Source organism: Hippichthys cyanospilos, chromosome 3 (assembly GCF_059441005.1).
Source record: "Hippichthys cyanospilos isolate Australia breed blue-spotted pipefish chromosome 3, RoL_Hcya_1.0, whole genome shotgun sequence".
Classification (NCBI taxonomy): domain Eukaryota; kingdom Metazoa; phylum Chordata; class Actinopteri; order Syngnathiformes; family Syngnathidae; genus Hippichthys; species Hippichthys cyanospilos.
Genome location: NC_142371.1, coordinates 2,970,110 through 2,982,437, shown reverse-complemented (window position 1 = coordinate 2,982,437; position 12,328 = coordinate 2,970,110). Strand labels below are relative to the sequence as shown.

The following is a 12,328-nucleotide window of genomic DNA, read 5'->3' as shown; positions in this document are numbered from 1 at the left end:
CATGTATTTATACTTGCACATTTCTTCAAGTAATCATGGAATGTTCGTAAAAAAAAACTTTAAAACACTCTTGTCCGTAGTTTTAAATCGAATTTGAATCCAGTAGATTATGCGTTTTTTGATCGTTTTAAAACAATAACCCGAACAAATGATGTGCAGCGGTCGACGCTGTGAGACTGAACAAGCGCTTCTGGCTGCCGCGTTTGCATTGTGTGCCATCAGCGTGCTGCAGTCTGGCTCAGGCAAGTCAGTAGCGGCGGAAGAACTGCCACCGCAGCGGATGTTTCTGATTCGGTTTTCCTAACCCAACCAAGATTTTCAACTATTTACATCGATGAGGAGCGAAAGGTAACGAGGCCGTATAGTGCTCGACATCGTCGCGAGCCAATTTGTCACTGATAAAAGCAAACATTTGAGTGGTGGTGTTCACAAATGGGGGTAGCAGCTGTGCGAGCGTTGGTTGAGTCGTTAGCTGTAGCGTGTTAGCAATAGCACGGGAACAGATTTGTCATGGATTAACAAGATTAAATGGTTAACGTCGCAGCGCATCACAATCGAATGTGAGTTACAGGCATGCGATTGCGTTGTCTGATTCAAGTAGCGTACTTTTGTGTACAACAATGTCGACATTTTAGTCAGACTGACTTTTCTCCGATGGTAGAATGGTGAAATGGTTAGTCAGGTAAGAATTTGGTTGTGGTTAGCCTGCCCTTAATTTGACTTTTTTTTTTTTGTTTGGTTAGGTTTATGAATTAACTAGCTAGACTCGAGTAAAGAGGATTAAAGAATTAGGATGAGATTGTCGAGCGTCTGTTCATCAGGGACCAGAATCATGATTATGTGTTCTCTTTAATGTCTTTGGGGGCGTCCGTGTTTTGGAAACCGATTGTGTAACGGCACATCGTGTTCGTGTTGTTATTTTCGTTGCTGTACCTTGGAGTGGAGTCATCTGGTCAAGTTAAGAGCAACGACAGCTGTAGAGTTTACTTGATGGTAAACAGAGTTGAATGCTGAGGGTGAATATTGTCAAGATGTTCGCGGGTGACATTTGAATATATTTAATTGAGGTTCTACTTTATTTTTTCCATATTCCGCTAAAAATATTGAATTAAACAAAATTCTTTCAGGTGACGCCGCATATGGAATGACAAGCTCACAGAGATACACAGAATCCAAACTAGCTGGTAGGTACATCACCTTTATTTGCTTTGTGTGAAATGGTGCTGATCCCGTTCAGTTTTTCAACATTTTTTACACAAAGATTCAGTGTAGAAACAAGTTTCTCAGTACAATGAAATTCTTACGTTGCCGTCCAAACCAATGTCATAAAAATAAGAATAAGTACTAAAACAAAAAAAAAAAGGTCTAAACCACACATAGGTAGCAGATTACAAATCCGTAGTTTATGTACAAATACATACAATAGTGTGTAAGTGTGCATAGTAATAAGTCAGTAAAAATGTTACTCCAATTACCAATATTGAGAAATAAATGCTAATGCAGCTGGACACATCATCAGTGATGTTCCTGGAATCATTGGGTGTTTCGGGTCTTTCAACATCATACACCCTCATCCAGGTGACCCAGCTGGAGCTGATCAGACAGTAGCCCAGCAGGATAACATGTTCATCCCAAAAAAGTAGAGAATATTTAATATTGTTGTAAACCACTGTACCAATATTAACAGATTGAAAATTAATCCTGGAGAAAAAAAAATACATAAGGATTCATTTAAATTGCATTCCACATAAACCATCCATCCATCTTCTATAGCCGCTTATCCTCACAGGGTCACTGAAGGGCTGGTGCCTTTCGCAGCTGTCTTTGGGTAGTAGGCGAGGGACACCCCGAACTGTTTTCCAGCCAATTGGAGACATAAACATCAAACGAAAAATACATGTTTGGAAACAGTTCTAAAATATTAAATTCTCATGTCTCTTAAACAATAATTTTTAATATACCCAAATTGTTTAAGCCTCAGTAATGTGTGCACAGTTTGAACAATTAATTTAGGGATTCTTTGATATGGGTTCTCGCATACCGCTATTTTCGACAGTTACTGTTCTAATATTTTGTTCTGTTCCTGAAAATGCGTGCAGCGCGCTTTGCTGACATGGAGTGGCAAACGCCCGACTTGTCAGAGAAGTTCCAGAGTCGACTGGGCCGCCAATCTGTACTGTTGGACAGTGGGGACGCGGGTCTTGGCACGTCAGCGTCTGACAGCACAGAAGGTGACTTTTACTTATTGCTTTCTCTGCGGATGTGTTTTTTGTTTTGTGAGGTCAGACCACTTCCTGGCATTACCTTCTGCTAACTGCAGTCACAATTGCAAATGAATTTGAAATGGAAGGTCAAATGAGAACAATAATTTGGTAGGATTAGGATTGTCGTCTGCTGGAAAAAAATATGATAAATTCCTTTTTTGACTGAAATGATGCAACGCTGTTCAAGTGGTGCAACTCCAATGTTCTTTTTTTTCTGCTTCCTCGTGACACATTTCAGATACAGGTCATCGCTACTTAAGGAGACAATGTGTTAGATTTAGACCGTTTTTCATTAAAAAGGAATAAATAAAATGATTATAAATTAAAAAAAAACTTGCAAATAAATGTGTTCTTAACGACCAACAAAATGTTTTAAATATAATCATAGGTCAGACAACGGTAATTGCAGCAGCACCTGCTGTCCGTAATGAAAATTGGTCAAATCTTACACAGTGTTCCTTTAAGAGGAAAATCATTGAATGGCTTGTACTCAGATCTCAATCCAGGTCTATTACTTTTGTGGATAGAATTGTTGAATTAGTACACACAATTACAATTTTTTTTTTTTAATATTGTATGTTATAGTCACTACAAGCAAAAAGTTGGTGTGCTTATTTTAGAGTATACATTTTTCTATATTCTTTTAAAACCTGTTAAACTGTTCAATATTTCAGTAGTTTTTGTGCAACTATATTTTTTTAACAGAACACTGAACAGCAACATTCAGAACTTGTGTTTTTTTCCCCAACTCTTCTGGCATCTGTGTGTCTGTTGCAACCTGCTGATCACACTGATACTCTGAACTAAGCGACCACTTCCCTCTAAACATGTACTGTTTGTCACTTGGTTTTCTTTGTGTAATGACTTCAGAATATGTCCAGAATGATGAAGAGGTCTGTTTGATTACAAATTCTAAATGAAACAAAGTCAATTTATAGCTCAAAGATGTTGTAAATTTTGCTTGTTGTTTGAGAACAAGGTTTGGAATCATTGAGCAGTTTGGTGTTTTATTCGGAACAAGACAGGGTCAAATTAAGTTCACCAATCAATGATCATGGTGCATTTTGGGTCCATCAAGATGCAAGAGAAAGCCCTCTATGATAAGCACAGTTTGAATCAAGGATTTTTCACAATTTTAAACATCGAATGTCAGGTCCAATGTTAACTTTGGACACGCCGGTTTAGCGCTGCCTCATAAAACAGCTCAACAGGAATGAATCATGTTTGAAAAAACTGGTGATGAGGCATTTAAGTTTTGCGTCTGCGCCGGTTTGCCTAAGCTTGACTACATCTGAACATGTTGAGAGCTGTCAGTTATCAGGACATAGTCAGTTTGGTCACAATAGTTAAATGAAATGCTAGTGTTGGCTCAGCCCTGATACCATTTAAACAGAACATTACAATTAAGTCCAAATTTAGTATCAGTAAAGTCCTACTGCAACTAAAACTGTTTATTATGATTAGAATGGAAATGAAAACAAGCCGTCAAATCTGTCTTTGAAAGTTGTAGTGCCCTTGAGTTTAGCCAAAGTCTGTTTCACAGTGATAGGTAGCTGTAATTATATAATGTGCAAAAGCAGGAATGTCTGAGCAAACATTTCAGTAGTTTAGACTTGTTCCAGTCAGTCATAAATTAGGAAAGCAAAGTTAAACTGCGAACATTTCTTTGTTTTTATTTTCCATTCTGTTGTTTTATTCTATGTTGTGATTGCAAAGCTTGCTTAATTTGTCGGGCATGTGTTTGAAACAAGTCAACGCATTGAGGCTTCAAATGTGAATGTGCGTATGTGATGTGTGTGTGTGAGTGGGAGGAGGAAAGGTGCTTAAATAAGCGTCACCCACAGATCACTCTGTAACTTGAGAAGGGGGCTATAAATACCCCTAACCTTTCCTGTGTTTGCCGAGCTTGAAGTGTTTGCTCAGTGTTGGGTACAGGCAGGTTGAGGACAATACTTCTTTGGGCAATACTGCATGGCAATACTGTGTGGCTGTCAATTCGGCTCCTTGCCGGGATTCACTCTTGAAGAGATATGCAAGCCTCAGACATCTTTTGGGATTTAAAAGGTCCCCCGTTCATCTCGTCCCAGCGATACAATGCGTGTAATGTGCTTGTTGCTTTGGAATGACTGCCTGTTTTTGAGACTTGAACAGGTCTCTGAGGTTTGTAGAGCTATTGTCTAATATTTTTTTTTTATAAATTGCATAATGTGAAGACATTTTTTGGTGACTGGTTCATAGTGGAAATTGGGTGGGTACATGAGTAATCCGAGGCCCTGCCTTACTTAGTTCTTGCAAAATTGTGATAGTGTTGCATTGTCAACACATGACCCGGAGTATAGGGTTAGTCCATATCCAGTAGATATGTATGTTATAGTGACAATAATGCAACATACAGCACATTGGTGTATTGCCCCTCATGTTTTTTTGTTGTTGTTTTTTTTTTTTTTTTTCGAGGGGGTTGATTATTTAACCACAAAGTAGGCCACCCACAGATACTGACTGCTGCGTCTACAAAAATAGTACAAATAGCCTGCAAGGCTCACAGTATTCTGCACTGATCCTTTTCTCTACATCTGTATATGGAACAGTGAGATAATGGGTTGCTAATTTTAATCCTTTTTAATTGGGTTGCAGATTTCTGCAGCTCCAGGAGCAGCCCCTCTTTCCAGCCCATTCGGAGTCAAATCCAGATACCAACGGCACATGTCATGCCATCTACGGCTGGAGCCCTTGCCCCGAAGCCTAAGGAGGAGTCCAGATCTTCCTCTACCTCCAGAACATCAAGTGGCTCCACCTCCAAATCGTCCTCTCTGTCCAAATCAGCATCTTCACCCAACCTCGATGCCCAGCCTGCTATGGGAAATGAGCCTGCTGGGCCAAAACCAGACTGTCTGAGTCGCTACCGAAGCCTGGTCAACGGGCTGGACCACTCGCTTTTTCCTGCGGATCACACGAGAGTGGATGTGGGTCAGAGGTTTGACACTCCTGCCGTGGAACCCACCCTGAACCAGTCAGCCTTTTTGGGGGGCTTATGTCCTGATGTCAGACTTCGATTACAGACTACAGGGATTACAGACAACACAGACTTTGTGACCGAGGCGTACAGAAGAGGTACGGATCCCAACTATACGGTTCTGCCGGAGGCCAGGCCCGGCGTTTCCCTCCCTGGAGTTTCCATCCTCAACGACGCCACCAATCCCAGGTCCAGCCAGCCTTCGAGTGTTTATGCAAGCCCGCTTAGCCTACAGACACAGGCCCTGTTGAGGGAACATGTGGGAACCAAAACGTACGATCCATTACGCCAGGATCGGTGTGGTGAAATACTGGGCAGGCAGCCTCAGCATCAACATAAGCAAGAGATGGATAGCATACGCATGCAACTGGAACAAATGCAGGTATGTTTTTAATTCAATATTAGAAGGTCAACTTACAAATACAAGGCTTGGTACCTGTCAAAACAAGTGTTATTGTGGTTTCCATGTATTGACATTATAACGGGTCATCACAATTATCCAGTGGAACACCTTTGTTTTTGGAACACGAAATGAGGGCAGACACAGATTGTCACTGGAAAAATGGCGGTGAGCTAGACTACACAAAGCCTGAGGGCATAGAGAGACCCTGGCCTATTTAAAGACAGGAAATCAGACACTGTACATTGCCCTAAAATTATTATGCCAATTGATTTGTGCAAATATTTAGCTTGATGAAAAAAAAAAAAAATATATATATATATATATATATATATATATATATATATATATATATATATTTGTGGAATTACTTTTTCCAGACACTGTTTACATACATGTTGAATGCAAATGTCATATTGATGTTAGTTTTTTTTTTGTACATGGATCTTGGGGCTTGCCCAGTTCGAAATATTCAGACAATTCCATATACTGATTTTAACGTCAACCTAACCATCGTAGCTTGTGCACAAATAAGAATAAGAATAAGAGTACACAAATAAACACAAATAAAAGAATAAGAGTATCTGATTTCTTCTTTTTATATGTCTCCTTCCCAGTTGAGTAATGGTATCTGATTTCTCTTCTTTATATGTCTCCTTCCCAGTTGAGTGCCGGGGTAGTCCAGTACCCGACTTTGTACCCCACAGCCATGCACCCCGAGTCTGGCAAGTGGGACACTGTTGTGAAAAGCAGTGAAGCGCTGCTAAAGGAGAAGGACCTTATAATAGAGCGGCAAGTTTTTCCACTTGTTTTACTACGCGTTTGGTTAACTTTATCAAACCTTTGCTGCTTTATAACATCCCTGGAATATAATATTTGACCTTCATGCAGACAAAAACAGCATATGACTCAGTTGGAGCAGCGTCTGCGGGAAAGTGAGCTGCAGGTCCATGGAGCCTTCTTGGGCCGTGGCGCTCCCTTTGGGGATTTGTGTTTGTTTCGGCTCCAGGTGAGCAACACGTGCAAACTGCAGCGCAAATTCTGCAGGCCATTCTTGTTCTAGCATGCTGCGCTTACTCGCTGAACTCACAATGACTCGCTTGACAATCTTACAGGAAGCTCAGAGGGAGAACGCGCTCCTGAGGGCTCAATTTGCTGAGCGCACTGACTACGCCGCTATTGAGAAAGCTGCGGCCGATTGCAAGCTGGGTGCTGTAGAGGCCGAGACACGCCGACTGACTGACAGCCTGAAGGAGGCATGTGAGAGGCATGCAGAGGAGATGAAGAAACAGGAAGACAGGGTGGGTGTTTATCTGTCTTTCCTTCCTTCATGAGTTTCACTAGCTAGTAAACCACAAGAAGTTATGAAAAAAGAAACAACAATCAGTTGATACTACTCCAGTAAATCATGAAGTCAAATACTTCAATTGAAAACAGCAAATGCACTACTGCAATTTTTTTTAAGTGTGTTGTAGAAATCAGTGGCGGTCCATGCGCTTCACACTTAAGCCTTCAGTGATGTATATGAAATACCCCTCAGAAGCACACGTACGCATTATTGGGCTACACAAGCTATTTTCCGGGGCATTTAAACATCAATAAACTCACATCAGCAATTAAAACTTATCATTATATGTGCCGAAACTTAAAATAAGGAATAATAATTTCTAGTTATTTGTCCGACGTTTTATGAAGTCCACCAAGAGCTGGCAAGCTTTGACGATTGTCCGCTAAATTACAAATCGGAATGTAAGTGTCACGTCTGAACATGGTGGGTTGGGAGGAGGAAGGAAGGTGACCCAAAAAATGCAGAAAACCTGGGAAATATGTGGCTCAAAAAATGAAGTTAAAATAAGGAAATGAGGCAGGACCGAATCAGGAACAAAACTGGACAAAGTGTCAACATAAACTTGAAACTAAAATCAACTCACGAGTATCACAGGGAGACCGCTATTGGTGACTCAGAAATATGAGGAGGACCGCAACATAAGACAGCGAGGTAAGATAATGACTCGACAACTAAACTGGAACTTAAATACACTCACACTAATTTAAGAGAACATGAAGCAGCTGGACTACACGAGAGACAGGGGAAGCTGATTGGAGGACACGCGAGGGGCAGGTGACCATCCAGGTGGACAAAATCAAACTCACGAGAACGCAGACAATGAAGGCCTCTTCCTTTTTTTCCTTTTCGAACTCAGCCACCAGAGTCTCAATCTCCTTGGACTCCAGGATCTTCAGTGGTTGATTGAGTGGTTGACAACTCAAATAACAACAAACCCCAACCAAACATGACAATAAGAATATTGTTTTTATTCTTTACCATTAATTGAATACGAACGACATAAAATGACAAAACATACTAATTCACCAAAACGGCTGTCCCCCACTTATTTCAATACAAAATCCATTATTCTTTCTTTCCTCAGAAATACTTCAATGAGTTGCTTGTAGAGTTTGTCTATGTGTTTCATTTCCAGTAATAAGTCATTTTCCAATGACACGGAGGCCGATACTGAAAGTCGCGTCTGGCCAATCTACGTTTTGCTCTTTAGCCATTGTGGGTTTAAAAAAAAAAAAACAAAAAAAAAAACAAAAGGGTAGATTTTTCTGCTATATGTCCGCAGGCATGTCTTTGCTGTACGCTATGCCTTTAGGGCAGATCAGCCAAGCAACACGGGTATCTTGGTTGAGCAACATTTTTTTTTTTTAATAACTTTATTTAATGACTTCCAACGTTAAACACGTTTGGTCAACATCGCACCGCCTCCCTGCAGTGAGCATCCAATCACGCCACGTTCAATGTGAGGCTATTAGATGGCCACCTTATGACTCGATTGGCTATTGCAACTGTCTATTAACTATATGGGCCGTATATATTATATATATATTATATGATGAAAGGTGATGCCTGTTTTACATATGACAGAATTTCTGAGCAACAGTGGCTCTCTTGTTCTCTTCAGCATCTCTCATGCTTCTTACTCTGACCTGTGTTGGCAGATCAAGTCTCGTGACAAGCATATCAGCAACCTGAAGAAGAAGTGTCAGAAGGAATCAGAGCTGAAACGAGAGAACCAGCAGCGCGTTGAGACTCTGGAACGCTACCTGGCTGACCTGCCAACCTTAGAGGATTATCAGAGCCAAAACAAAGAGGTGAGCACAGATGCCAGATGATGTTGCTGGCAGTAACATGCATTTATTCTGATCTTTTTGGTGACAAAATATGTTTTTGACTTAGCTCCAAGAGGCTGAGCTGCAGGCAGCTCAGTTACAGGAGAAAGTAAAAGAGCTGGAGTCCTCTTTAGAGGGAACACGCTCACAACTTCAAGAAAAGGACGCACAGCTGGAGGAGCAGAAACGACAGGAAAGAGATTTGCTGAACAACATTACTGAGTATGTGTGCAAGCACAAACACACACACACACACACATACAGCTCAGAAAAATACTGTGGTTATTGGGATAATAGTTTTGGATTTTTAATTATAGTTAGTTTTTATTTTGCTTTTAACTTTAGTTTTATTTATTGTTTTAATTAGTTTTTAGAACAAATTTATTTTATTTGTTTAAGAAGGCTTAGTTTTAGTTTATTCATTTTGGGGAAAATGTCATGTAAGAAATTGATTGTCATAAATATAGCTTGAGATTTATAAACAAAATGCAGTTTCAGTTATCGTTTTTGAAGTACTTTTTTTTCAATTTCAGTTTTATTGCGTTTCATTAGCTATAAAAACTTAGGGTGAACCATATTGCAGCTCATGGTTTAATTATTAAAAAAAAAAAAAAAAATCTTCCTCAGTATGCAGCAGCGGGTGCAACGGGGTCTTGAGGATGGAGCCCGACTGCCCTCTTTGGATGTCGAGAAGCTAAGAGGAGAGAACAATACTTTACGAGAGGAGCAGCAAAAACTCAAGAAGGTCTCATTTGTTCTATGTTAAGTCCACAAATGTCTGTAATTAAATGATTTTTTTATTAATTAAACAATAAATTTACTCTATTAGATGTATGATGCTCTATGTTCTTGGCAGGTTATTGAGAAACAACATAGGATGATGGAGCAACTTGGTTCCCAGATTCAGGTATCTGACCACTTGTGTTGAATTATTAAGTTAATGTCATCCCTTAACCTTTTATTGTTGTTATACTTTGCAGGCTTTGGAGGTGCAAATAGCCCAGGAAGAGAACAGTTCGCAAGTTCTGAGAGAAGAGCTCTTGGCCAAAGAGCAAAACATGTCAGAGCTCCACCTAGCCATGAAAGAGGTTTGATGCTTGCATTCCAAATCATCTGTTAGTTAGTTCCTTCACTTAGAGAAAGTGTAATTGTCAGGCCATGGCTAATTGTCCCATTTTTCTTCCAGCTCTCGTCCCATAACCAGGAACTGATGGATCAGAACCTGACCCTTCAGGAGCAGATGAGCGAATCGGAGCAGAAGTGCGCCTCCTCGACTCTGCAGGCGGCTGGGGCTCACCTAACACAGAAGCTCCACAAGGAGCTGGCCTCCTGCCTCAGCGATATGCGCTCCTTGTGCAGCATTTTGACCCAGAGGGCTCAGGGACAAGACCCCAACCTCTCCCTGCTGCTAGGTCTCACATGTAAGCTTGAATGAAGCCTTTCTAGTCACTTATCGTGATTTAAATGTATTTTAATATGTCTTATTTGTCTTTACAGCACCCTTACCTTTGAGTGAGCATGAAGAGGACTGGATGAATCCAGACGTGCTACACAAGAAGCTGGTGGAAGCGCAACAGCTTCGTCGTGATGTGGAGGCATTACGTAACCTTATACTGGACCGCTACGCACAAGACATGGGTGAAAACTGCATCACTCAATAGCTTTGCCCCATTTCACCTCAGGAGCACCAAAATAGGGCTTGACTTTCAAGCCTGGTTACTGAATGTCAGGATGCGGAGCAGGTTTCAATTTTTCTGGAATGCTGCCCTGTCAATGGACAGCCCAAATGTTTTGGCTTCTTCGATACTCTGCCACTTTTTGAGCCTGCCTGTAGCACAGTCGTCCGATCCTACTGTTGAGTTCAGCTATTTCAGTCCAAGGGCAAACACAAAATAATTTACCTCTAATACTTGATCAGTGAAAATATATACAGTATATATATATATATATATATATATATATATATATATATATATATATATATATATATATATATATATATATATATATATATATATATATATATATATATATATATATATATATATATATTTTTTTTTTTTTTTTACCAAACAGTCTTAAATCTGTTTCACTTTAGTGAATAGCTCAGCTTGTGTAAAAGTCCCAGAAATATAACTTATTTAAATCTTGATTTCTCTCTTTGGAGGGAAAAGATCCAGGAAGCGGTTGACAATCAACTAGAAATATGTTTTGTTATGGAGATGTTGCCACCATGCCATTATTTAAAATGGTGACAAGGGAAATATCCGCTGTTGTGAGGTTGAAGACTTTGTAACTAACCAGCATTCTACACCAATGGGCCTTTATCTTTTTAAACTACCAAAGAAAGCTGGTCAACGCAGTTTTGCAAAGTCGGAATGTTTTCGGACTTCTGCCAAATCCTGCCGAACCCTACCGTCCACCCCTGCTGTAAATCTGGTTGTCACTGAATACCATCAGGTGCCTTTCTTTCACGTTTGTTATTCTGGTTTTCATTCATTTTAGACCAGAGTATCCTCACAGCGCGTTCTTCCAGTATGACACTTCTCCCTGAGCGTCAACCACTAGGATGATAGTCCATACATTCCCTGACTCTGAATGTAGCAAATGATGTCAAATAATAGCTCTTTCTTCTAGCCGTGTGTTATTCTATATTAGCTCATTCACATCTGTTGCTATGTACATTATTAGGTTGATGATGGCTAACTCATTAGATAAATATATAGTGAGAACAGTATTGACCTTCAGTATTTATTGATTCTTGTCTGGACCGAGTGTGAACATGCTGTGGGCCTAATACGTTGCTGTAATGATTCGCTTGACAATAACTGCGCAAATGTTCTATGTGGTGTTAGTTTTGTTTCTACCGTGATAATGTGCAAAGGTTCCATGATTTAAGTTCACCCGGGATGTTGGTTTAGATGTGTCGAAAGGGATACGTTTTAATCCTACGTGATGAGCATAGGGCTGGCTGGATCACCCCGAAGTCAATTCACGCAATTTTTAAGGGATTTTTACACAATTTCCTGGACATGGAACAAGCCATTTTGAGAGGACTCAAGGGAATGAAAATTGATTGTTCAGGCACCAATATGCAATCCAGGACACAAGCCATTTCATGGGATCTTTTAACGTAAAATGCACAAAATAGTAAGTCAGGCACTGCATGCCTTAACATCTCGAAAATTTTTAGAAAGGGAAAAATGTTTATATGATCATACCCTTTGTTTCTTTGTATTGCCCTGTTTTAGAAATAAAGACGTTCAATTTTTTGGTCTGTCTTTGTGACGTTATTTTATTCATATCCTCATCTAAATCGCTGAATGCTTGGTAATTTCCTATTAAATCTAACGCATGAAAGTACTAAGCGGCTAAAGTGTGAAATTTGGGAGAAATGTTTGTGACGTTGAATGTGGGTGTTGAAGTCATGGGGTAAAAACACTCATAAACTGACGTAATCAAATTTTCTGCGTA

General features: G+C 40.1%; 1 protein-coding gene across 5 annotated transcripts; it reads left to right on the top strand.

Moving 5' to 3' along the window:
- Positions 1-216: 216 nt before the first annotated feature.
- Positions 217-10,778, top strand: LOC148425457 (centrosomal protein of 85 kDa-like). 5 transcript variants are annotated; one of them, XM_088411999.1, is made up of 14 exons: positions 217-348; positions 1,128-1,184; positions 2,100-2,231; positions 4,899-5,659; positions 6,342-6,469; positions 6,569-6,686; positions 6,793-6,978; positions 8,684-8,836; positions 8,922-9,076; positions 9,482-9,599; positions 9,711-9,761; positions 9,835-9,942; positions 10,041-10,275; positions 10,352-10,778. In XM_088411999.1, exons 2-14 carry the CDS (start codon positions 1,145-1,147, stop codon positions 10,513-10,515), a joined length of 2,349 nt encoding a protein of 782 aa, XP_088268125.1. In that variant the 5' UTR covers positions 217-348; positions 1,128-1,144; the 3' UTR covers positions 10,516-10,778. The 5 variants fall into 5 exon arrangements, with proteins under 5 accessions (XP_088268125.1, XP_088268126.1, XP_088268127.1 ...); XM_088412000.1 differs by lacking the exon at positions 217-348 and adding an exon at positions 937-1,016; XM_088412001.1 differs by lacking the exon at positions 217-348 and adding an exon at positions 975-993.
- The last annotated feature ends 1,550 nt before the right edge of the window (positions 10,779-12,328 follow it).

Bases quoted from the DNA above. Each gene is read 5' to 3' on its own strand.
- LOC148425457 (XM_088411998.1), top strand. The intron at 5,660-6,341 runs GTATGTTTTTAA...TCTCCTTCCCAG, and splicing joins TGCAACTGGAACAAATGCAG to TTGAGTGCCGGGGTAGTCCA. The intron at 9,600-9,710 runs GTCTCATTTGTT...TGTTCTTGGCAG, and splicing joins AGCAGCAAAAACTCAAGAAG to GTTATTGAGAAACAACATAG.